The following is a 23,488-nucleotide window of genomic DNA, read 5'->3' as shown; positions in this document are numbered from 1 at the left end:
AATGCATGATATTTTGCATTGTAAAATTTATCTAAATAGATATATATACACATTATGTCCACATTACAGTTCTCCCGTGTTCAAAATTTGCATAGAAATTAATGTCTAAGTAGGCTAAACTACATAATTGACATGCAATTAGCAATATTATGGGAAGGGGACCTAATGAAGTTTCAGTGGCTGTGCCAAGCGAAGAACGATCACTGCTTAATTATCATATTAATGAAGTCATTAGTTGTCACTTAACTTAAATGACAGGTAAGGTAAGAATGTCGTGATCTTACAATTTCCCTGGCAAATGTGTATTCAACACTAATTACCTCCAAGTTAAGATCTCTTCTTAGAAAGAGCTTGAAATGTAAAAGGGATCACCATGGAATAAACACGCATGAAAAGGAAAAAATACAATAAGGTTTATTGAATCACTGACTAAAGCATGTTCAAGGTCGCCTGAGGACAAACAACACAAATCAGCCCTATGAGTTGGACACACAACACAGCCAGCGAATGGAAGAGACTTCTTTCCCAGGTCAAGAGGGAGCCGGTACTACAGGCTGACACAAAAACACATTTCCAGTAAACACTATGGCATGATTAGGCTACAAAAAACCCTCAGATGGGTCAAATGAGCACTGAGGCTGGAGGTCCTCCCACTCACAGTCTCTTCTTTCATTCCAATTCATTTCAATTACCCAGTCATTCCCACCTTCTTCCCCATGTCCCGATTAGCTCAGCCTGGCAATTTACAGTTGATCTTTCCTCATCTAAAGCCAAGCAATAGTGGAGGCAGGGAGACGAGCAGTAATGGAATGAAATGTCACTCAGTTGTTGCCTTTGTCACAAAGATGCTGGTTGAGCCAGATGGGGGGAGGGCTGGAGAGTTCTGGTTAGAAGGTGAAAAGTTGTGTGTGTGTGTGTGTGTGTAGTCAGTGGTGCTTTTATGTGAATAAACAATGATATGATGTCCTTCTCCTCTGTCTCTCTTTTGTGCAACCATAAAACTTGTGCGTCTCCACTGTGACCAGAGGAAATCCACTGTGTACCAGCTGGCGTGCTCATCCTCATCAAGGCTTCTTCACCTTTTTCACTGAAGACGAGCTGGATGCTGATTCTCTCCGTTTGCGCTGCAAAGTGATGCACAAAATCACGTAAGTGTGTACTGTATCGGGAATTACCTCCTTGTTCTGTATTCCTGACAGTTGGGCGTCTCCAACCAATGCAACTGGAGTCACCAGCTGCTTGTTTGTTTTCAATCTACCAGCAAAGATCTTTATTATGAAGATGTACTTTGCATAGAGGATCACACCACCTACTCAGATCCACACAAGGAAGCAGACCAATCACAAAGAGCAACTAGTGCAATGACAAGGACAGGATCCCTTACAGGTTCCGCCAAATGATGAGTGGGTGACAGGGAGAAAACATCTCCTATTGGCTACAGGCTGAAGTTGCCATAGGGGATTTTGGGTCCTTTTTAAAACACCAAAATATGTGCTTTTATATTTCTGTCTCATCAGCATTCAAATCTTCAAATGTGATGTAAATGATCAACCTCTAAATATATTTTAACTCCTTCAGTAGTTGCAATGGAACTGGCAATACACATCATAAAACAATTTAGTGGCTTCATGCACTTAGCGTATGTTATAATTCAAGGTTAGGTAATCCAATGTTATACATTAGTTTTATAGACATGATGCCCAACTACTGCAGATGATTTGGTAGAGTTTGGGTCTAAGTGGTAAGACTTACTGAGTTGGGGGTAAGCGGTGCTCCTACAACATCAATGATCTGCTCCTTGGCTTCCACCTTGATGTCGTCTACACTGGGCCAGGACTGAACTTCACCCCCTGGGGTGGATCCTGCAGTGCTGTTGGTGGCATTGAGTTCCCCACCTTGCGGTGCAGCTGCTAGTCCTGCTCCTGGTGTTCCGCTGCCAGCCTTCAGCAGAGCCTCATAGCGGTGACGCAGCATCTGTTGCTCATATTCACAATTGCTGTGGGCCTGCTTCAGCTCATACAGCAGCACCAGGTCACTGCGCAACTCATTGAACATCTGTACAATCTCTTCAGTGGGCATGGGGTTAAGATCTGGATCCACAGACAAACACAAAGGTAAAGATGATTAAAAATTAGATTTGTTTGTCAGTCTATCCCTGCAGATACGCAGTGGATAGTATCCTTGGTATGGTAAATGCAAATGAGAAGCCATATCTTTAAGACAGATGTCATCAGATTACTGTCACCATCAATGTATAGGATCTCTGAGATTCTGCACGCAATTTCTGTGTCCAAATGGAGTTGGTCAAGAAAAAGTGTAAATTTACTGCCAATAAACCACACTGTCCTATTTTCTATTTACACGCATTTTAAAAAATATTACAATGATAATATATTTTTAAAAAATATTTTTATTTTCCCTGCTGTACTAAAACCAAATGCATTATTTAGGATCATTATATTGCAAGTCTGCTACAGAGGAGAATTTTACATGTAAAACTTTTAAATGTTAGCAGATTGCTGATGTTTATTCACACTCACCCACTCCTTGCTCTATGAGGATCTGCTCAATGGCCTTGATCTTCTTCTGGCCTACTGAGCTTGGCAGTTTCATCTGAATCACACACAGACACACAGAGTCATACACACACCAACACGCACAAGGGTGTGATTTAAGGTGCTGGGGATATTAGGATAAACAGCTCCACCTCGGGGCTTTTAATTCGTATGAAATGCACTTCAGCGGGCCAGATCAAAATGTCTTTATCCACTGAACTCTGTCTGACTGATTAGCTAGAGGGGCACTCCACTTCTTTAGCCGTGCTAATGCATTTTCCATAGAGAGCGGCAGCTCCTCATCAGTCTTGAAGATGAATAAGAGTTCCCTTGCTAGATCTTACATATTAGCTAGTCACTAACAGAATTAATCATCACAGTGCTAATGAGAGATAGCCTGCTCAAGTCAGACTCTCTGGTTTCTCACATATATCAACTGTATGTTCAAGCTTCACTATAATTCTTTTGATATTAATAGCGGTTCAAACAAAACTTAAAAAACTTTTACATCAATTCCACAGCACAGAACAGGCAAACACAATTTCAATGTATGTAGTTTTAGTACCTTAGTAGGATTTAGTTATACTCACCCTCTGACTGCGCAGTGTGACTCCTGCGGATTTGAAGTCAGGGAACTTGATGCCTGCCGTTTCTGGAACAGCCTATAGAAAAAGAAATAACTTTTAAAAGACAAGATATGACACCTCTCTGAACTTTGGATGGACTTAATATGTAAAAATATTTAAATTATTAATATGGAATAAATTGGACCTTTACAGTGACTTACAAACTGAGATAAAGTGCAGCTAAAATCATTCTGAGACACAGCTACTTCATTAAAGAAAACTGAGACTGAGCTGAATCTTATGTCAGTATACCACTGCACTGAATAAGCATTATCATGTGGTTGACAGCTGTACCATCTCAACAGTGTGAGTTCATATCATACCGGTTTTTCGGTTTCTCTTTTTTGTGGGAGCTTCTTCTTGGAAACCCTCTTTTCAGCTCGCCTTAGCTCTGTGGTTGTGTCAGCTGCTTTAATGAGTTTCTGCAGATCCTGGGCCTTCTTCTCCCGCTCTTTCTTCCTAGTTTCGATCTTCCTTAGCTCCTGAATAAGATATTCCTCTTCTGCCACCTGCAGGTAAAAAGAGAGAAGTGCAAACTTAATAATAAAAAAAGCTGGCAAACATCTTCCAAGCTTAGGCAATATTTATTATAATATGATATTTATTTATAATTGTTTGATTCTTTTTCAGTTTTAATTTGCTTGTGCTTGGCATGCTGCGTCCCATCTTGGCTGGGCAATGTTCATGTTAAGAGGGCTTAACAACTACATAAGAATCCAAATTGAACAACAAAGTTACTAACTTGTTCAGGTGTGCGATTGAAGAGTTTCTCCAGCTGCTCTTTGCGACGCCTTTCATGGCCAGCATCAAAGATGTAGATCTTGGGCTCTGTGCCTGAGGCTGCACGGACCTTTGTCAGCTTCCCACAAATACTGTAATACCGTTCCTTCAGATCCTCCACAGAACGTTTCTAAAAAGCATGCATGGAAGAATGTTACTACATGCTTTAATTTACAGGAATATGAGTTTTACAATATGTCCTCAACAAAAGAAAACGTGAGTACTGTAGGTTAGTAACTGAGTGATTACTCTGTATTGCTGGTGGTCGTAGCGGTCATGGACAACGATGAAGCGCAGGTCAAAGCGCTTGCACAGGTCAAACAAGTGGTCTGTCTCTGCTTTAGTCCAGCCATCATCATGGAGATGCATCTGATACTCCTGCTCTGAGTACACTGGTATTTGCACCGTCTATGAAAGCAGGCAGAAGAACAGAAAAAATAAACTGAACCAGGATGCGTAATTGATTAAATAAGTGAAAATGTCTGGGAAAAAAGGAAGAGGCAGAGAATGGGTATGTGTAAAAATCCATCAATTGTTTGTGTTTGCATTGCATGAGTGACTGAAAAGGAGACTGTAGTCATCCCTACCTTGTTGAAGCGGGCAAAAGGGTAGTCCTTGCCTTCCTCTGCTACACGTCTCCAGTGGTGAAATATGGCCCCATCCCTGCGAGCAGGATTAGTGAAGGGCATCCACTTCCATGGACGCACTTTTTTACAACCCAGCTTGGCTTTCACTGTCCTGTAGCCCTGAGTAGTATCACTAGGCAGCAGAGGGGGTGCATCTCTGGGAATTAACAAGAAAAAGAAGTCTTTGTTAAAGAAAGTGTACTAAATATGATGGAAATCTGCATTTTCTGTCCATAATCTGTCCAGATCTATTAGGATATTTGGCACACAAACCTATGTGACAAAATAACAGGAAAAAAAAACTGATGACAGGAATTTATTGTATAAGACATATTAGCTCTGAAAAGCCTTAGGTCTGACATCAAATTAAACATGCTGCAAAACATAAAATTGACAAGTTCTCCCTTTCAGTGAGGCATAAATGTGAACCCTTCCAATACTTAACTAAACATGCCACTCAATTGGCTGTCTGTGGTCATAGCTTCTGATTTAGTCACAATAAAATACTTGCAAGTGTTGTTTGTCCTCCTCTTTTTCAGAATTTATAATGAACAATTTTTATTTATGGAAGAGTGAGACACACTCCCACTTCTCATTCTCATCCTGATCCCTTTCTTATGCACCTTAAAAGCTTCAAGAATAACTGAGGTAGTGATTTCACACATGACCTGAATCCAAAACTTAAAAGTAACTCAGTGCACCAATTCAAGACAAGCTTGTGACTTCAAAAAAGAAGACCATTACTTCTTATCTGAATAGAGCAGAGCATAGACCTCTCGGTGCATTCCCTCTGGTCTCTTGAAGGTCAGAGTTTCTGTTGTCTTCTTGGTTTTTTTCTGAAACATGTAATGGAGAAATTGATTATTTTATAGAAATATTAGGAATACATTATTAGGGGTCATTTCTGGTTATTTCTCACCTTGTCTGAGTTGATGAGGTCTTTCTTGCTGATGGGACCGTCATTATCCCCGCCGGTCAACTCCAGAATATCCCTAACATCAGCACCAGTAGCCATGGCTTAATATATTGGTAATTAACGCTTCTCACAGCCCGTTAAGAGTAAATACGGTTAATTCATTCGCGTGCGCTCATTCAGTACCACGGTGCTATCCAACAAATACGCTCCTAGCTAAAGGCTAACGCTAACGTTATCATTTTTAAATTACGCTAACCTAGCACAGAGCCGCAGTCGGTCTAGTATTGACTTTGTAATGTTTATTTCATATTATTACAGTGAATGTTTCTGCCGTTCGTGATAGCTACAGTGGTAGTTAATAAAAAATATTCACAAGCTATTGTTAAGGCTAAGTGAGTATCTAGCGACCTGAACTGACACTACTTCCGGCAACGCTATCATCTTTGTGTCGCCCCCATAAGGTCTGGCGGTGTACTGCAAAAATCATTTATATTTTAATATCAAATAAGTAAAACGATCAAATGGGTACTTGCGTAGTGACACTGAAAATACCAGCAGTCTTGAGAAAACTATAAGATGACTCACTAAATCTTTACAAGCAAAATCACAAACATATGTGGTCTATGGCTCTATTGATGTTCATCTCTGTATCCCCATACATACTAAACCTCACGGGGTCAAAAATGACTGATTGGGTTGTTATACACATCAAGACCGTGATAAACGATAAAAACCAAGAGGTAGGTAACAAACAATGCAATTAAAGGATAAATCATATACAACAATGAAACCGAGCCAATAAAGTGTGGTAATTATAAAAGAAACAATAGACATATTACGTTATAAAACACGCAGACACATACCCACGAAATTGTATTTTTTATTTGACATTGGCTTAATGGTTTAATCTACTTGTCTGTACTCTGGGTACTCTTATTCTGAAGATCTCTTCACGTACGCGGCGACCTTTACTTTTTAAAGAAAACACCGGAAGACCGTTCTGTCGCTGTTTTTAAAATTCCCAGCATCCGTCGGTGTGAGTAACAGGCTTCTCTGTCCGCCATTTTCGTTAGCTGGTGTCGCAGGAGTGGTCGGTGGAATCATTCAGCTAGCCGTATTATCTGCTATTAAGGTCACTTTTGCAAACTATTTACTTGCTCATTTCGACGCATATAGCACAGTATCATTTTTTTTTGCAAAATAGTAAACTGTGTACGAAGATGTCCAACGAGCAGGCCGAAAACACTACCGAGAAAGCAGGCCAGCAGCAGCAGCAGCCGCCGCCACAACAGCAACAGCAGCAGCAGCAGGGGTAAGTCCATTCATTAAGGGTCCTTTGTTGGTTCTTACTAGCTAGTGAACGATAATGATCCACGGCAATTTCGTATCTTTGATCAGTATCCAATGAAAACGGTTGTATTTAATAGCAATAGTTGTACCCCACTGAGGTAGTTATATATTAAACACCACAATGTGTTTAAATGTCGTCGTTATATGCGTTTAGGCGGCGTGCTGAATGGGGCCCGTCTTTTTCAAGGAGACGGCGTGCATTTTACGTAACGCAACTCAGAGTGATCTAGCTTTCGCTGAATTAGTTACTTCATGTAATTTTTACACATTTGTTTGTTCACAATTTGATTAGAGAAATGCAAATAATGTAACATTTGTTTAGTAATGTAATACAGGCCCAGTACAGGCCCACTGCGCCTAAAGAGCGGCCTTGCAATCGTCCTATCATTACAGTTCAAAGAACTGTGTTCTTGTCTAAATAAAAACTTTTACCCGTTCTTAGTAATATCGGTAGCTGTAGTTATAATCACTTAAAAATCGAGCTAGGTGAAGAAGTTTCTAGCATTAAGAGAACAAAGGAAATCATTACCGTTGCTATTGGGTTAACATAGCAGCCTCGTTTTTGACCCCCCCCTCCCGGAGAAAGAGTCAGACAAGAAACCCTAATGGTGCATGTATAAGCAAGGTAGATCCCTTTTTTGTGCGTGTTTAATTAACCGTTAAGGATTCACTTATCAGAATCAAATCTCATTCTTACTAACTTGTAAAAGAAAGTTGACATGCTCTTGTGAAGTATGTATTTTTTTCCTCCTCACACTTAATCATTGTATTATCTTGCTGAATTGATCTTGTTACACAGAGAACTGAATGGGAAAGCCAAGCACGAGCCTAATTCAAGCAGGAAGGAGAGGCCACAGAAGAGAGGTGGAGGCGCACGCTTTGAACCCTATGGAAATGCCAACAAAAGATACCGTGTTTTTGTCAGCAACATCCCCTATGATGTGAAATGGCAAGCCCTCAAAGACCTGATGAAAGAAAAAGGTAAGGTGTCTGGAAAAGGGACTGACTCGATCAGCTTTGGATATGACAAAAAGTCCCAGGGTCATTTTGTTTGACCACTGCAGCTGACGGGCTTTTGGGAATTTATGCAGGGATTTAAGTTGTACAATGTCGCTTTTGATTTCGTGGGAGTTATCGGGAAAAAAGGTGTTGGATGAGTTCCCTCTTATTTGTCCGTCAACTAAGGAGTTGCTGCAGACTTGCACAAGTGCTGTGAACCTGGATGGTAGACTGAATATTTATTCCTCCTTGGGACTACTACAACCTTTTGTGGTTTTTGTGAAGTGAAGGTTGTACATGTGTAAAGCTGGTGCACTAATGTGGAAGTTCTGTGGCATGGGATCACAAGGGGCATAATGAGAAGCTTTTCCCCACAGATATACACGAAAAAAATATATAGTACTTTGCTGTTGCGCAATTTTTCCAGAAACAAGGAACAAGTTGCTCTCAGGTACAATATGTAACTAACAGTAAAACCTTGGTTCTCACGATTTATAAAATGGTCAGAACTTTGGAGACGCATCTATGAAATCATTTGTAATGCAGCAACTTTGAATTTCAGCAGGTATTCGTTTAAAGGTTTCTCTCAAAGGTATAATGTGGATTTTAATGTGCTGTTACTTATGCGAGAGTAGTTGTTTAGTAATGGTACTGGAAAGCTTCAGGTTAAACACAAGTAATGCAATAAATTGGCATTTACTTTAAGTTAAAGCATGTGTCAAGACGGGTACAATCCTCTTTCAGAGGGAGTGCCTGGTATTTGTTTTATGACAACTGACTGTGGAGTTAAATTGCATTTTCTTTTTTAGGTGTGACCTTGACAAGCAAATGCTTTCTCAGCAGATCTCCAAGTTGTGCCAAACACGGCTATGCGTTGGGGATTTCTTTGGGGTACAGGTCTACAAAAGGAAGCAACTTCTTGTGCACTGTCCTTGTCTAGAGGTTTGGTCACTGATGCCCATTCGTTGAACAGTAACGTGATCTGGAATGAAAGCGTGGCTGTGGTCGACGCCGAATCAAAAATCTGATATTGTGCATTCCAGGAATAGGTCCACTTTATGAACATGTTTGTATTTAGAGAAGGTTCTGTCTCCCCAGAGCTTGTCATCACTAACATATGGTTAGTTTTCTATCTGTAGGTTTCCTCTTAGGCTCAGCTGATGCGAAAATATATCGATGTGTTAGCCTGAGGCTTAAAGGGCATTGAATGGGTTTTGACGACTTGAAATTTTTTTCGGTTAATCTTCATATAGAAGGTGGTGTGCATGGCATTACATCAAAATAGGAAGGCTGATGGCCATTTCAATAGTTGTTGTCCTCAGTCTTTTGTTTTGGTGCTTCGGGAGAATTCCAACAAGGACAGGCTAAGAAGTCATTATTTTCTATAAAGACCCAAGCTTGTTTTTTGTAGACCTGTACCATATTGTGCTGCTGCTGCTGCGGTGCTGGGGGAAGGCTCAGGACTGGCAGTCTGAGCTCACTGTCACCGGCTGCCCTACTTGTGTTTCTGCTCTAAACCCCCATTGTTCTCTCGGCTTCTCTCCCCTTGGTGTGTGTCGTCTCTGGAATCTGATTTGTAGTGGGTGAGGTAACGTACGTGGAACACTTAATGGACGCAGAAGGCAAATCGAGGGTAAGTGCAAATACATACAAACAAAACTGAATAATCCTAGACAAACCTGTGTTTGTCAGCTTTGGTTTCTTTATTTTCATTGTTGGGAATTGTTCAGATTCTTAAACCTGGTGGAGTGTGTGAGATGGTGACATGCCAGAGGCGTGTTTTATTTGGTGTCGTCTGTGGCACTGTCTTGAGGCCATCCGGAGGGTTGACGCTCTTACAACAGGTCTTTCTTCGTAGCCAATCCTGTGGGATTGCAGTAGCTGACAATGTCCCTTTTGGTTGCTGGATTTGCTCCTTATGAACTAAAGAGATCTAGTCTGCAAGAGGTTGTTACAAGGTTGTTAGATGGTTGTTAAATGTAATTCATTCTGTAGAACTGCTTTACTGGAAATGTCACCTCCAATATCTTAGTAGTCGGGAATCCTATTTCACTGTGGATTTTCTGCCCTTTGGATGTTGGAAAAATACTCTTTATATTCACCAGACTTGCCTGCATTGTGTTAGTGACTGGGGAAAATGAGAGACTTTGATAATGTAATTTAATTTGGAAGCACAGAGCTGTGGTCAAGTTTGTAGGCTTGTGTGGTGTTGAACTTTTGATTGTGCATGAACTTCTCTATTTTTGCTTATTTTCTGTCAATTAAAACATCTAATTTAACCGTTGCTTTTACTAATTTTTGTTGTTTTTTTTCTTGACTCCTTTGGTGCGGCCTGTTCTGTGTTCTTCACTCATCAACAAAGGGTTGTGCGTAAGTAGACTTTATTTATTAATTTATTATTTACAATTGATTGTTGTCAGTGTCTCTCAGATTGACAAAATCCTGTTCAAATTACCTGTGTAGAAACACATGCACAAATGTATATGTTAAAGACATTTTGGAGGGGGCAGTATGATTCACGAGTTCAATTTTTCTCACTGGATATATGTTTGTCAGTGTTGTCGAGTTTAGGACTGAAGAGCTAATGAAGAAAGCTGTGGAGAAGGTAAACAAGCACAACCTCAATGGACGACCGCTAAAAGTGAAGGAGGTAGGCCACAGCAAGAATATCAAGAAAAACAACTTGTGGGCTTTTCCAATCAGACCAATGTGTAAGTTATGGATTTGCCTAAGTCTTGTTTTCATATGCTTTGTTAGGACCCTGACGGTGTGATTGCTCAGAGGGAAATCAACAAGGCTCAAGGTGGAGGCCCTCCAGGAGGCCATGGCGGAATGGGGGGGATGGGAGGGATGGGAGGAATGGGTGGAATGGACCGGATGAACATGGATCGAATGGGACCTGGACCAAATGGCCCCATGGTCAACATTCCTCCCAGCCTGATGAACAACCCCAACATCCCCAACGAGATCATCCATGGACTCCAGGCTGGCAGGATTGGCAGCACTGTCTTTGTGGCTAATGTGAGACTTGTGATTGGTTGCTGTTGTTTTATTTGGAAACCTCCAAATGTATGGAATGAAGTTATATCTAAAAAGAAGGGGAACAAACATACCCTGTAAATCATTGCTATTTGTGCTTGGTTAGAAATAACTTTTTAACTATTTGTGCAATTTCTCCAATTGTTCCTTGTGCATATAGCTTGACTACAAAGTGGGCTGGAAGAAGCTGAAAGAGGTGTTCAGCATGGCGGGCATGGTGGTGAGGGCTGACATCCTGGAGGACAAGGATGGCAAAAGCAGAGGCATGGGCACAGTTACATTTGATATGCCCATTGAAGCTGTCCAGGCTGTCTGTATCCTTTTGAAAAACGCCGGCTGATTGGAGAACATATCGAGTTTGAACACAGAATGATAATTCAGTGTAACTACATTGTTTCAATATGTGTTTGGTATGGTTTCCTTAATGAATTCACAGCTATGTTCAATGGGCAGCTGCTGTTCAACAGGGTCATGCACGTCAAACTGGTATGTTGCCTAAACATCTCTCACCAAACACTGGATTGCATTATGATCTGAGAGCATTGTCTGAATGCATTGATGTAATTTTTTTTTCCAGGACGAGAAGTCCCTGCCCAAAGATTTTGGACCACCTGACAGAGGTGCTGCTCTTCCTCGTAAGTTTACACTTTTTGTTTTGTTTTGTTTTTTGTTTTGTTTTGTTTTGTTTTTTTACAGGGGAGAAACAAAGATTGAAACAAAGAAAGGTGCACTGAAAATATTATGTGAAGAACTTTAGATGGCTACTTTGCTGGAGGACCAGATGGCACTTGTGGATAGTTCAATGTTATAACCACAGTATCCCGTGCTAGTAACATTTATATCAACTACATCTGTGATACTTCTTCGTTGGGTGTAGAGGGAAAACATGCTGCTAGCCACAGTGATACTTGCCTGCCACGAGCCTCTTAGGCTTCTATGACATGCAGAACATTTCACTGAGGTCCCCTTAAATAAGTATAGTAATGTGTCCAATACTGCAAATAAGCCAATTTCAACAGATCTCAGTATCATGCCCTTTTCTTCCAGGTGGTCTGAGTGGTGTTGGTTTGGGCCTGGGCCCTGGTGGCCAGCCCATTGATGCTACCCAACTCAACAGAGGAGGCAGTGGAGGAATGGGCAACATGGGCCCTGGAGGTAAGTTGCTCCAACGTTAGTTTTGTGTTCTTTTCAATAGAAGACACCAGTGAAATCAGTGGTTCATTCTGTCTCTCCTCTCATTTGTAGGAATGGATGGAATGGGCTTTGGCAACATGGGAGGTCGTATGGGAGGAGGTAGGTACCACAACTTCAGACTTCTGGGGCCCTTGCTGTATTTATAACAAGTACCACTTTTGCTGTTAGAACAAAGTCAAATCACATTTTAAGGAAAAAAAAAACCTTTCCAACAATTCATGGCATAATCCCCTTCAAATCCCTTAAATAATTTTATTGAGGAACATTTGCAGGAAGTTAAGCTCCATTACATGAAGCTTAACAGTGAGAAAGCACAGCAAATTGGAATTTGTATAAATAGCCAATTTTACATTATCAGCTCCTTGCCTCAGGCATCAGATTTTGATACCCAGTCTGTCCATACATTATTGGTTGTGGCTTCTTGTACTAAAACTTTCTTCTCCTCTGTTCCAGGAATGGACAACTTTGGAGGGATGAACAACATGGATCGTTTTGGTTCTTCAGGGATGGGCAGAATGAATGGTAAGGAGATATTTTGCAATGTGGTAAGCACTACAAAGCAAACGTGGATGGCTCTCACGTTTGCTGGACATTTCTAATGGTTTCATCTCTTGCATTGTTAGAGATGGACCGTGGGATTGGTGGTGCTTTTGACAGGGAGTTTGGGCGAAATGAAATGGGAATGTCTCGCAATAATTTTGGAGACTCCTTTGAAAGAGGAATGGGTTCGTATTTTCAGGATTTTGTTTGAAATTCCTCTGATAAGTACTCTGGATAAGCCTTATCAGACGTAATGCCTACTTCAGCTGAGACAGTTGATGTAATTGTCCAACATTTTTTTTTTCTTTTGTTCTCTCATTTTTACAGGAAACTCCCTGGGTATGGACCGCATGAACTCTGGAATGGACCGGCTGGGAGGTAGCATGGACCGCATGACAGGGATGGACCGGATGGGCGTGGACAGGATGGACCGCGTGTCTGACATGGACAGGCTGGGTTCTGGGTTTGACCGGATGGGCTCGGGGATGGACCGTCTGGGGCCCAGTATGGACAGGCTAGGACCTGGCCTGGACCGTATGAGCTCTAGCATGGACCGCCTCGGCCCAGCTGGGTTTGATCGCCTAGGCCCGTCTGGTTTGGATCGCATGGGTTCTGGCCTGGACTTTGGCTCTCCAATGAGTATGGATCGCATGGGCAACACTGGGCTTGACAGAATGGCCAGCAGCTTCGACCGCATGGGCTCCACTGGAGGACTCGACCGCTTCCCCTCCGGCGGCCTGGACCGCATGAGCTCTGGCATGGACCGCATGGGATCTGGAGGTGTTGGTGGCCAGTTTGATCGGTCTGCTGACCTGGATCGTGGGTTTGGTGGCAATTCCTTTGGAGGAGCTGGAGCTGGAGGGCCTGGAACCGGGGGAAGCAATGTCAGGAAGGGATGCCAGATCTTTGTCAGAAACGTAAGTTTTTATCTACAGGGTAGTTGAGCTTAATTCATTTAACCACTGTCTTCTCATGTGATTTTAATCAATTTTTGATTAATGTGTTTTAGCTGCCTTTTGACTTCACCTGGAAGATGCTGAAAGATACCTTCAACACATGTGGTAAGAGTGGTCAAAGTTTGTAAATATAAAATTAAGAGTGGTTGTTTGCTGTTCTAAATTTTAACACTGGTATTCTTCCCTGTGCAGGCATGGTCCAGTATGCTGATATTAAGATGGAGAATGGCAAGTCCAAGGGCTGCGGTGTGGTCCGCTTTGACAACCCTGAAACTGCAGAGCGTGCCTGCCGGACAATGAATGGCTACCGGCTGAATGGAAGAGAGATCGATGTCAGGATTGATAGGAATGCATAAATTACTTGTCTGTCACATCTGACATTTAATTTAGTTCCTCATGTCCTGATGTTCTGCATCATCTGCAGCTCATATGAATATAAACACTTGGTTTATTAGATATTTGTAACAGTGCAAATGTTATTTTAGTTTGTAATTTGTAACAGTGAAAGTGTTTTAGTTCTTTCATAAATTTTACTTTTTTTTTTTCATTTTTAGAGACCAAATTTTTAATTTTTTTCTTTTTTTCTGTCTTGCTTCACCTGTCATTGCCTTTGTTCTATAAGGTGTTTTGATAAATAAACCTCAATATTTGAAATGCTTTGCTGGCTTTTTTGTGTTATTGCACTGTATTATTTTGTGTTATTGTCAGTATAATGGACTGTTCACTGAGATCAGCTTGGTGCTGCCTTGAGATACTTTATCGCACATTCATGAAGTTTGAGGACTCTTTAATGATAATGTCATGGTGCTTACTTTGAGCGAAGCATGTAACTGAATGATGCAATGTGGAGTTAAATTACAGGGGGGAACAGGGAAATCGTACTTACGAAGTGTCACGTGATCCCCAAGACCCTCCCCTGGCGGACATGGAAGGTCACCACCGGAAGAAGGTCATAGACACTACATTCAAGATGGCGACCCCCTTGTGTCAGTGTTACCAGGTGAGTGCTTGAAACATTCTATATTTCAGTTTTATATATCAGTACTTGAAATACGACGAAATTATAAAGAGAATTTAACCGGGATTTTTGAACTGTTAATTTTATAATTTACGGCGAATGTCATGGGTTTTGTTAATCGGGCTGCTAACGTGGCGTTAGCTAGCTGAGTTAGCTCTTTGAATAGTAAGATATCCAGCCGGTGTTTGAACTCTGTGGCTCGGGACAACGTCGGGAAATTAAACTTTTGCCAAGGAAAATTTCATCTTTGCTTGCTACATGTTCTGACTTTCGGTCACGTTCTCTACCGACCATGGTTTCTGTGTACTAAGCATATCTGTAACCCTGCTGTTTGATCTAAATGTTGTTACGCTCGTTGCAGAAGTGATTTATCAGTGTGATGCGCATTTCAGGAGTTGTTGTCAGTAGCTGTGTAATTTGAGGCCTGAGTTTGTGTGCCTGTCTCCAGATTTGTGTGAGAAGAGGCTTGGTGGCATTTCCTTCCTCTTACCTACTGCTTCACAACAGACCCAATGTCTTCAGGATACGTGGGTTCCTCACAAGTTCTTCACAGGTACGATCGGGTCAGGTGTTAGGCTGTGCTACTATCTTGTCTCTTTCTGGGTATGCCGAACCTATACATTGCAGACTGGGAAGTAGTATCTGTCTTTCTCTGCGGAGGAGTTTCCAAATTTTACCTGGGTTATGCTCTCAGCAATCCTCACTGCAGTTTTCTTTAAAAACACAGATATAAAGTTGCTGTCTGTTTTTATCTGAAGAAAAAAGTATGTATTTTACTAAATATTTAGGTAGAAATCAAGCACAATAACTAGCTAAAAAAAACAACCAAAAAAAAAAGAAGAGCCTTTAAGAGTAAGGTGCTCTCATTTTATCAAGTAATTGTGCTTTGTAATTTTCTACTTTTTCTTCTACTCATTCTTGGATTGGATTGGATTGGATTTATGAACATAAATTCAAGTTGAATTGAACTGCTCCAGACATGCTTGGAGTAAATTTATCTTAATGTGGTGTCTCTCTCATATCATCCAGGTGCCTCGGTCACCCCCTCTGCATGTTAGGTATTTGTCAGGGGAGAGAGGTGGCAGCAGAAAAGGTTTCTTAGGGGAGTTTCTGGACAACCTGAAGCAGGAGCTAAACAAGAACAAGGAAATGAAAGAAAACATCAAGAAATTCCGGGAGGAGGCCAGAAAACTTGAGGAGTCAGACGCATTGAAACAAGCTCGAAGGAAATATGTAAGTATATAGCCACACTACAGACAAAAAATTGTATAATTTCTACCTGTGTTCTTTTAATGCTTATCTCTTCTGTCTCTTTACCAGAAAACTATAGAATCTGAAACAGTAAAGACCTCTGAGGTTCTCAGGAAGAAGATTGAGCACATCTCTGAGTCGGTTAAAGAGGTAAATGTTACATATACCTCAATCAGATGCAGCCTTTTTTCTTGTCACAGGTATTCTGTTCAGGTTGATGCATCCACCCTTACAAGGTGTGTGTGTGTGTGGATGTGGATGTGGACAGGGGCTAGAAGAGGTCAGTCGAACAGAAATTGGAAAGAAAATCAAGGAGGGAGTGGAGGAAGCCGCCAAAACAGCTAAGACCTCTGCAGAGTCTGTCTCTAAGAGTGGAGAGATGTTGGGAAGGACTGGTGCGTTCAGAGCAATATCACAGGTGTGGAGTCATTTAACTCTTTTACACTAACCAAAGCATAACACTTCATTTTGTTTTTCTCTCCTAAGTAAAGATACACCAAAGTAATCAAAGTAATCTTCCCTTTATGTAAGACAGCACTTACTGGGGTCTCATTGTAAGACTGGAGGAGAGTAATAAGTAATGTACTATTAAAAATATGTTACATCAACAACATCAGGTAGCCTGAAAATGATAGATATTGTTAACTTGCTTGCTGATTGTTTATTTAATTTCAGGGCATGGAGAGTGTGAAGAAAGAGATTGGTGACCTGGGTCACACTGGCCCTTATCGGCCTCCTGCCAGACTCAGGAAGAGGACTGAGTTCTCCTCCAAGGGGGGAGGGGATGACAGCAAGGTCTTTGAAGCCAACGAGTACGTGAGTGCCTCACTGCTTTGCCCTGATACTGAGAGGCGAACACCTCTCAGGTTCAGATATAGCTAGAACCACTCATATGGCCTCACAATGTCCAATCAGTCACTCCAGACTCCAGACTCAATCTGATCACAAACATTTGAGATCATAAGTAAAGTGTTGCCTAGGGTTTGTTGTCAGGAGAGAAACTGGTGAATGGTTGTACTGTGATTTGGAATAGGAGTAATGTTTCTCAAAGGTTAACCAGGTATTCCCAGTATTTCATTTACATTCAGTTTATTGTTCTTTTTGTATGTTAGCCTTTCTGGGTTAATATGGTTAAATATGATGGTCTGCATGAGTGCAGCATGTCATCAGTGACACCCACATCCCTCAGCCTGCTGCTCAAAGCTTCATTTCATGTGTTCTTCAGGGAGGCTATGGGTGTGGTTCTCCACAAGGACTCAAAATGGTACCAGCAGTGGAAGGACTTCAAAGACAACAACGTGGTCTTCAATAGTAAGGACTAATTCAACTTTTGTCTTTCTGTCTGTCTCTTCATCATTAGCTGCTTTTAATGAGTCTACCAGCAATGTCCCATTCCCAAATTAAAGGGTTTAATTGCTGGATTTTTTAGGGGAAAAAGAGTCACAAATGAACGAACAGGGAACCCCTCTATTTGATCGCAGAGTGGGGATAAAGTTTGACTATAGGATGGGCCCTGTTCAAAAGTTTGCAAGAATATAGGGGAGTCCACACTATTCAGCTTTCTCCTGCATGTGGTGCTGCTATAATTGGAGGTTACACAGCTTGGGTGAGATCAGTTAATCTATAGAAATGTTATCCAACATATGCAACATATATTTGTGTCTGGGTCTGGATGAATACTTTTCTAACCATAAAGCTTATGAGACTCCACTAATAAGCATTTGCTGAAGGACCCAATTAATAGAGAGTGCTGCTATGGGATTAGGTGGAGAGAGTGTAAAAAGATGGGTTTATTAATTTACATCACAGGGTCCATTTAGTGGATGTTATGCATATTAGTCAGGGAAACAAAGCTGCTGATTAATAATCTTTCGACAGTTACAGTTAGGACATTGCTTGAAGTCAATTGATTTACAACTGTGTAGATTTCCATAACAAGTGTTGTTGTATCAGCAATTTTTACTTTAACCAATAAAGATGAAATGTGGCAGGTGACTGCTAAATACGTGTTCTGTGTGTGTTTCTGTGAGAGTTGCCTGAAGAGATGCAAGTGTGTGTTTATGTGTATTAATCAGGATATGTATCAGAATCATATGATAATTCATCAGTCTCACAGCAGTGATGTACAGCAGCCCTTTGCTGAACCCCAGCCTTTCTTTTCATTCCTCACATTATCTAAGCAGCAGATCTGTTGGGAATTGATATTTGTGATTGGAAGTATGATGTCTAACCTCTGTATATGAACTTACCATGAATTTTAAAGAATTTGCTGAACTGAGAGAATTATTTGGGTTTTGTTTTCCATCTCAGTGTCTGTTTAGACAGAAGCTTCAGGTTTTGACTAGAAATCTTACTCTTGTTCTTATGCTCACTGCAGGGTTCTTTGAGATGAAGATGAAGTATGATGAGAGCGACAATGCCTTTATCAGAGCATCTCGTGCTGTCACCGACAAGATGACCGACCTTATAGGTGAGGGACTTCTGGTTCGTTAGTCAACAAAACTGAGCTTTAATCAAGCTTTAACAAAGAAGATACAACTGGTATATGTGCTTCATAGTGTCTGTAGGTCCATATAGATTATGAAGGGTTTTATCAATATTTAGCTTTTTTCTTTTACATTTTATTTGTAGAAATATTTCCATTTAGCAGGCAAGACATTGACACAAACCATTACCTCAAGGCATGAATGGGTACAGAGAAATAAGTAAACGGGAACAATACAGCAAACAAAGCCAGCAGCATCATCAGGATCAGACATATCACAAAAAAAACAGAAAAAAGAACAAAAACAAAACAAAAAAAACATGCATCACTGTGTATTTAACCATAAATAGGACAAAGCACATGTCGAGGTGTGAGTTCATAGTTCCAAGACAGGTAGACTATTCACATAGTTTATTAATGGGTCCCAGGTTTTGCAGAATCTCTTTATGGAGCCATTAATGGTGCATCTGATTTTTTTTTTTTTTCCAGCTTGATGTTCTGCATCACATTTTTGATCCATTGGTTGTGCTTTGGAGGAGTTACATCCATTTAAATACAACTGAGTGTCAAGCTAACAGAGAGGAAAAGGCAGCGACCTTCTCTAAATGAGCAGGAAGATTTGAATCAACTGAAACTGAGAGTATGCAGAAAATAACAGTTGTAGGAGAGGAAGTAATATTACAGCCATGGTCTCAAAAAGATGACCAGAAAGGGGCAAGTTTTGAATAAAACCGCAGCTTATCGTGAATGGTTGCTGGTATCTGCCTGTCACGAACAGGGCTTAGGCTTTGGAATATCCTTGCAAGTTTGTTTTTTTCTGCCATTGAGTGCCTGTTTACTCCAACTGCTTCACTGTATCATTTTTTTATTTGTTTGCATTAAAAATTCTTACATTTAAACTGTGTGTCTCCCGTCTACGTCTGCACTTGTGTTTAGGCGGGCTGTTTTCTAAGACGGAGATGTCCGAGGTACTAACAGAGATTTTGAAGGTGGACCCTGCCTTTGACAAAGATTCCTTCCTCAAGCAGTGTGAACGAGATATCATCCCCAATATTCTGGAGGTATGCTGGACTGCAAACCGTGACGAGACCAGCTTCTTAAGACTCAAGCCAGGACCTCTGGCAGGAAATTTTTTATTTTTGTCAACACTGAATTGTCACTGGATGCAGTTAAGATTTTTTTTTGACACTTGAAAGTGTGGACATACCTTTACAAATTTATCTAAATTAACTACACATATAAAACAGTTTGACCTACCATAGTGTATGTGATTAGGTTTTGATGTTTCCTTACAAATAACATCCTGAAGTGTTTATAATTTTTATTTTTAAGCCTGTGTTTGTTCTGTCTCCATGCAGGCGATGATCAGAGGGGAGCTGGAGGTACTGAAGGACTGGTGTTATGAAGCGGTATGACCTTTCTCATACACTGACTCTGCACAGTTAACAGTTGTGAACATATTGACTGCAGTTGGGTAGATCATCATTAAATGCGTAGTCGTTATTTCTTAATAATCTTATCCTTTTTCTACTTTTCTGGGTGTGTAGACATACAGTCAGCTGGCACACCCAATTCAGCAAGCCAAGGCCATGGGACTTCAGTTCCACTCTAAGATCCTGGACATTGACAATATTGATGTAAGTTACACCAGAGTACATTACACAAGATTTGTAAAGAAGTTGTGAGTAGTGGCGTCCAACAGCACTTCAGGGCACTCCTAGTAGTTCTACTAGTTTGCTCAGCCTCATGTCAATAGCTGTTTATTTAAATGTTAGTTTCAGTTTGTATTTTGAGTATTGAGTATTTTTTACCAGCAAAATGAATTAATATAAGTTGTCATAAACAACTGAAAAAAGTTAGGAGCTTTTTGTTTTGCTTTGATTTTAAGAGCCTGTGGTTGTACACGTGGATCTGCAGGGTCAAAATTTGCAAATATGCAAAATCAAAGTATAGGCCTACAAACAAGTCAGGCAAATGTCAGCGCTGTCAAACATCTTGAAAGGTTATAATGGGCATTTGTTACTGTTCTTTGACTTGTACTATTCTCAGTCTTTGCAGCAATTTTGGCTTTATCAGCGACCACTTCTATATTTCTAAATATTCAGTAATCCACTATAAACTTGGATATAATACTTGGGTACTATCTAAAAATAATGTTTGTTGCTTTAGTAAAGTATCCATGTATTTTCGTCTTCAGCTGGCCATGGGGAAAATGATGGACCAAGGTCCAGTATTGATTATTACCTTCCAGGCTCAATTAGTCATGGTAATCCGAAACACCAAAGGAGAAGTTGTAGAGGGAGACCCTGTAAGTAACACACATACACACACACACACACCAACAAAAACACAAGTATCATAAAGAAAACAGTGCTATATTTTCTATATCTGCCAAATGATAAAAGTAAGACAAATGTACACCAAATGTAAATTATTTGGCATTTTGCTGTGTAATAGAATGAATACAAAGCTTTAGTTGACAATTTCTCATTATTACAATGTGTTCTTAGAAAATGAGGTACCAGGAGACTGTTATGAGACAATGGAGAGTTCTTTTACTATTTGGGCATTGGTTTTATTTATTTAGACCCAGGACCCAGACTACAGCTTTATGGGCTGTAAAGCAGCCACATTGTCCACTCAGGGCTCCTCAGGGACTCCTGCAATTGGTAAAAAGGTGTCCACTCAGTACCATGCAGTTGGCACCAGCCCAGTGTTCAGAGTAAAAGTGGATATACTGTTCCTCTGAGTTTTGTAAGCTGAATTCTAATGTCTAAGCATTAAGTAAGACTGCACTTGTGGACTAAATGTCCATCTTCCCTTTTTTATTGTTTGTTTAGTCACAGACTTGAAGAACCTTTTCCCCTTTAAAACATTCTTGGATTTTGATACAAATGGGACATCTGGGTATTGATTGGACACAGCCAACTCAAAAATAATGTCAGCAGTTAATCTGGGTAGCTGTTGGAATCATTCTCACTAGTTCATTATCTGTAAACAGGCAACAGATTTAATTGTGCATTTATCCTCATTGTTTTACAGTGATTAAGAAAAACTGAACAGTTAAGAATAAGTGCAGCCATCTGTTTTTCTGTCTCCAGGAAAAAGTGCTCAGGATGATGTATGTGTGGGCTCTGTGTCGAGACCAGGAGGAGCTCAACCCATATGCTGCCTGGAGACTACTTGACATCTCCGCATCTAGCACTGAACAGATCCTCTAACACTCTTTGATGCACACAAAATACGCTCACCCAGGGAGAGAACACACTGTACCTGAACAGGCCCCGGATCTGGCTGGGAAGAAAGGGAGAGGAGGAGAGGAAGGCAAGTGGAGATGAGGGAGAGACAAGAGGGATCGGTTCACAACCAAAACACTGTGGAGAAGTGCTGCTTAATGCTTGGTGCTTCACTGTCTCTCTTTTACTACACTGGCTTTGGGTGTCAGTCCCTACAGTTTTCTTTGAATGCTTGACACCATTCTTCTGGTTCACACTAGGGGGCGGTATACTATCAACAACTGTCATCTGTACTTTCTGCAGTGCCTGCATGGCTGGCCATTTATTGAATCTGTATTGTACTGGACAGCTGTTGATTGATTAATTAAGTTATTTAACTTAGGTTCAGCTCTTTCATTATGAACAAAGTATGGAAATGTAATGGAGCAGATTTGTACCCGAGCCCTTTAAATTCAGGTTGGTCTTTAAAATCTGAGACGTTTCTGTCACCCCTCCTCTGTTTAACCAGTCCCTCACACTCTCTCTCTTTATCTCTGAGGTATTGTTATCTTGGGGATTGGCGTTGTTGTGGCCAATCAGTGATCTCCTTGATCCTTGTTGTTTGATAATTGTCCAATGTAATTGTTAGTTGTGAGAAAGTCTATATTTATTATGAAAAATAAAGATGACCCCTGTTTTTCACACTAGCACACATTTCTGAAAATAAATTCTATACGTTTTTACTTCTACCCCAAAAATGGTTAAGCTTGCTGTCAGATCTGGAGGATATCATGTGATTCCTTCTAGGGCAGTTGCTAATTATTTTTTTAATTAAATCCCCAAGTGGGATTTCTGTGTTTGCTATAATAATTCCTTTGGGAAAAATGCTACTTTTTAGTGAATTTTTACAGTTAAATTTCCAGAGCTAGAGCACTCATTTGCTTTGAGTGAAATCAAGCAATGTAAAATAAAGTAAACCTGATTGTAATGATGAACACACCAAATCACCGAGTTTGAGCATATTCATTTTGATGGCTGTCTTGGTCTAGGGGATGCACAGTAACAAAAAGATCAGCTTTTTCTGATCTGTTACTACAACCTGAATGGACTCACATTAGATTGAATGTTATCTCAGTGTACCTTCACCTTTGGGTCTCATCAACATCAATAATATGTGGCTTTTTTCACTGTTTTCTGGCAACATATCCTTTGACCTTCATTGTTGTGAGTGGTCATAAGTCACTGCAACATGTGTTCAACGTGCCATGTCGCTGCTCTACACACCACAGCCATGCGGCCTATGATCAACAACCCAAACCCAAACAGCAAGTCATTTGGATTTATATCATAGACAACTAGAGCTCATTACAAGTTTTTCTTATGAACAGATTTCTTCATTTTGTGTTGACAACTCGTGCACCCCAATTTGTTGCAGACAATAGTTCATGTAAGGTCGGACGATGTAGAGTACGAAGCCGCATCATGTTGAGCCTTTTTCTCTTGTCAAGCCAACAGGAAATCATATAGCTGCATTTTTCTTTTCTGCATTTGGCCAATTTCCACTGTAAGATGTCACCACCTCAATTAAAATGTCTGAATTGTAATCAGCCTCATAGCTCTGGGTTTGTGCACTTGTTTTGGTCTGTTTTAAAATGTTATGTCATTTCTATATCTTCAGGAATGGCCTTTAATGTCCCTATGGTTATTTGTTAGTGTTCAACAAAAAAACAAACATTGGGCTGGATCTGGAGCTTCACTTCAGGCACTTCACTTGTGCTTCACTTACAATGTCTCTGAGATTCTTTTGGATACAGGGTGCAGATGAAAGGTTGGGCTCATACCACAATAGCTGTTCATCGTTTGTGGCAGCAGTCAAGACAGCTCAGTGCAGATGGTGGGATGCAGAGCAGCATGCTGTGTCACATGAATTTGGACTGG

The 23,488-nt window shown here is 40.7% G+C and overlaps 3 protein-coding genes across 5 annotated transcripts; 2 read left to right on the top strand and 1 right to left on the bottom strand.

Moving 5' to 3' along the window:
- Positions 1–399: 399 nt before the first annotated feature.
- On the bottom strand, positions 400–5,923 carry dmap1 (DNA methyltransferase 1 associated protein 1). Its single transcript, XM_041041310.1, has 10 exons — positions 5,507–5,923; positions 5,332–5,423; positions 4,549–4,744; positions 4,211–4,369; positions 3,924–4,091; positions 3,505–3,690; positions 3,146–3,217; positions 2,541–2,613; positions 1,753–2,090; positions 400–1,124 (listed from the first exon to the last, which is right to left on the bottom strand). The coding sequence occupies exons 1-10, from the start codon at positions 5,600–5,602 to the stop codon at positions 1,065–1,067; spliced, it is 1,440 nt and encodes a 479-aa protein (XP_040897244.1). The 5' UTR covers positions 5,603–5,923; the 3' UTR covers positions 400–1,064.
- A 623-nt stretch (positions 5,924–6,546) lies between these two features.
- On the top strand, positions 6,547–14,238 carry hnrnpm (heterogeneous nuclear ribonucleoprotein M). Of its 3 annotated transcripts, XM_041040134.1 has the most exons (16): positions 6,547–6,815; positions 7,653–7,834; positions 9,433–9,485; positions 10,215–10,222; positions 10,409–10,502; positions 10,610–10,873; positions 11,052–11,205; positions 11,328–11,377; positions 11,469–11,526; positions 11,939–12,046; positions 12,137–12,184; positions 12,539–12,607; positions 12,709–12,810; positions 12,953–13,542; positions 13,635–13,686; positions 13,774–14,238. In XM_041040134.1, the coding sequence occupies exons 1-16, from the start codon at positions 6,724–6,726 to the stop codon at positions 13,935–13,937; spliced, it is 2,088 nt and encodes a 695-aa protein (XP_040896068.1). In that variant the 5' UTR covers positions 6,547–6,723; the 3' UTR covers positions 13,938–14,238. The 3 variants fall into 3 exon arrangements, with proteins under 3 accessions (XP_040896068.1, XP_040896069.1, XP_040896070.1); XM_041040135.1 differs by lacking the exon at positions 12,709–12,810; XM_041040136.1 differs by lacking the exons at positions 6,547–6,815; positions 9,433–9,485 and having other exon boundaries at positions 7,704–7,834.
- A 268-nt stretch (positions 14,239–14,506) lies between these two features.
- On the top strand, positions 14,507–23,135 carry timm44 (translocase of inner mitochondrial membrane 44 homolog (yeast)). The gene is made up of 13 exons (XM_041041231.1): positions 14,507–14,581; positions 15,048–15,152; positions 15,629–15,832; positions 15,920–16,000; positions 16,119–16,268; positions 16,526–16,662; positions 17,076–17,161; positions 18,228–18,320; positions 19,272–19,396; positions 19,694–19,744; positions 19,883–19,972; positions 20,533–20,643; positions 21,437–23,135. The coding sequence occupies exons 1-13, from the start codon at positions 14,507–14,509 to the stop codon at positions 21,554–21,556; spliced, it is 1,428 nt and encodes a 475-aa protein (XP_040897165.1). The 3' UTR covers positions 21,557–23,135.
- Positions 23,136–23,488: the final 353 nt, after the last annotated feature.

The sequence above is a fragment of the Toxotes jaculatrix genome, chromosome 6, assembly GCF_017976425.1.
Source record: "Toxotes jaculatrix isolate fToxJac2 chromosome 6, fToxJac2.pri, whole genome shotgun sequence".
Taxonomy (NCBI): Eukaryota; Metazoa; Chordata; class Actinopteri; family Toxotidae; genus Toxotes; species Toxotes jaculatrix.
The sequence above is the reverse complement of the archived record's forward strand: the minus strand, read 5'-3'. Positions and strand labels throughout refer to the sequence as shown.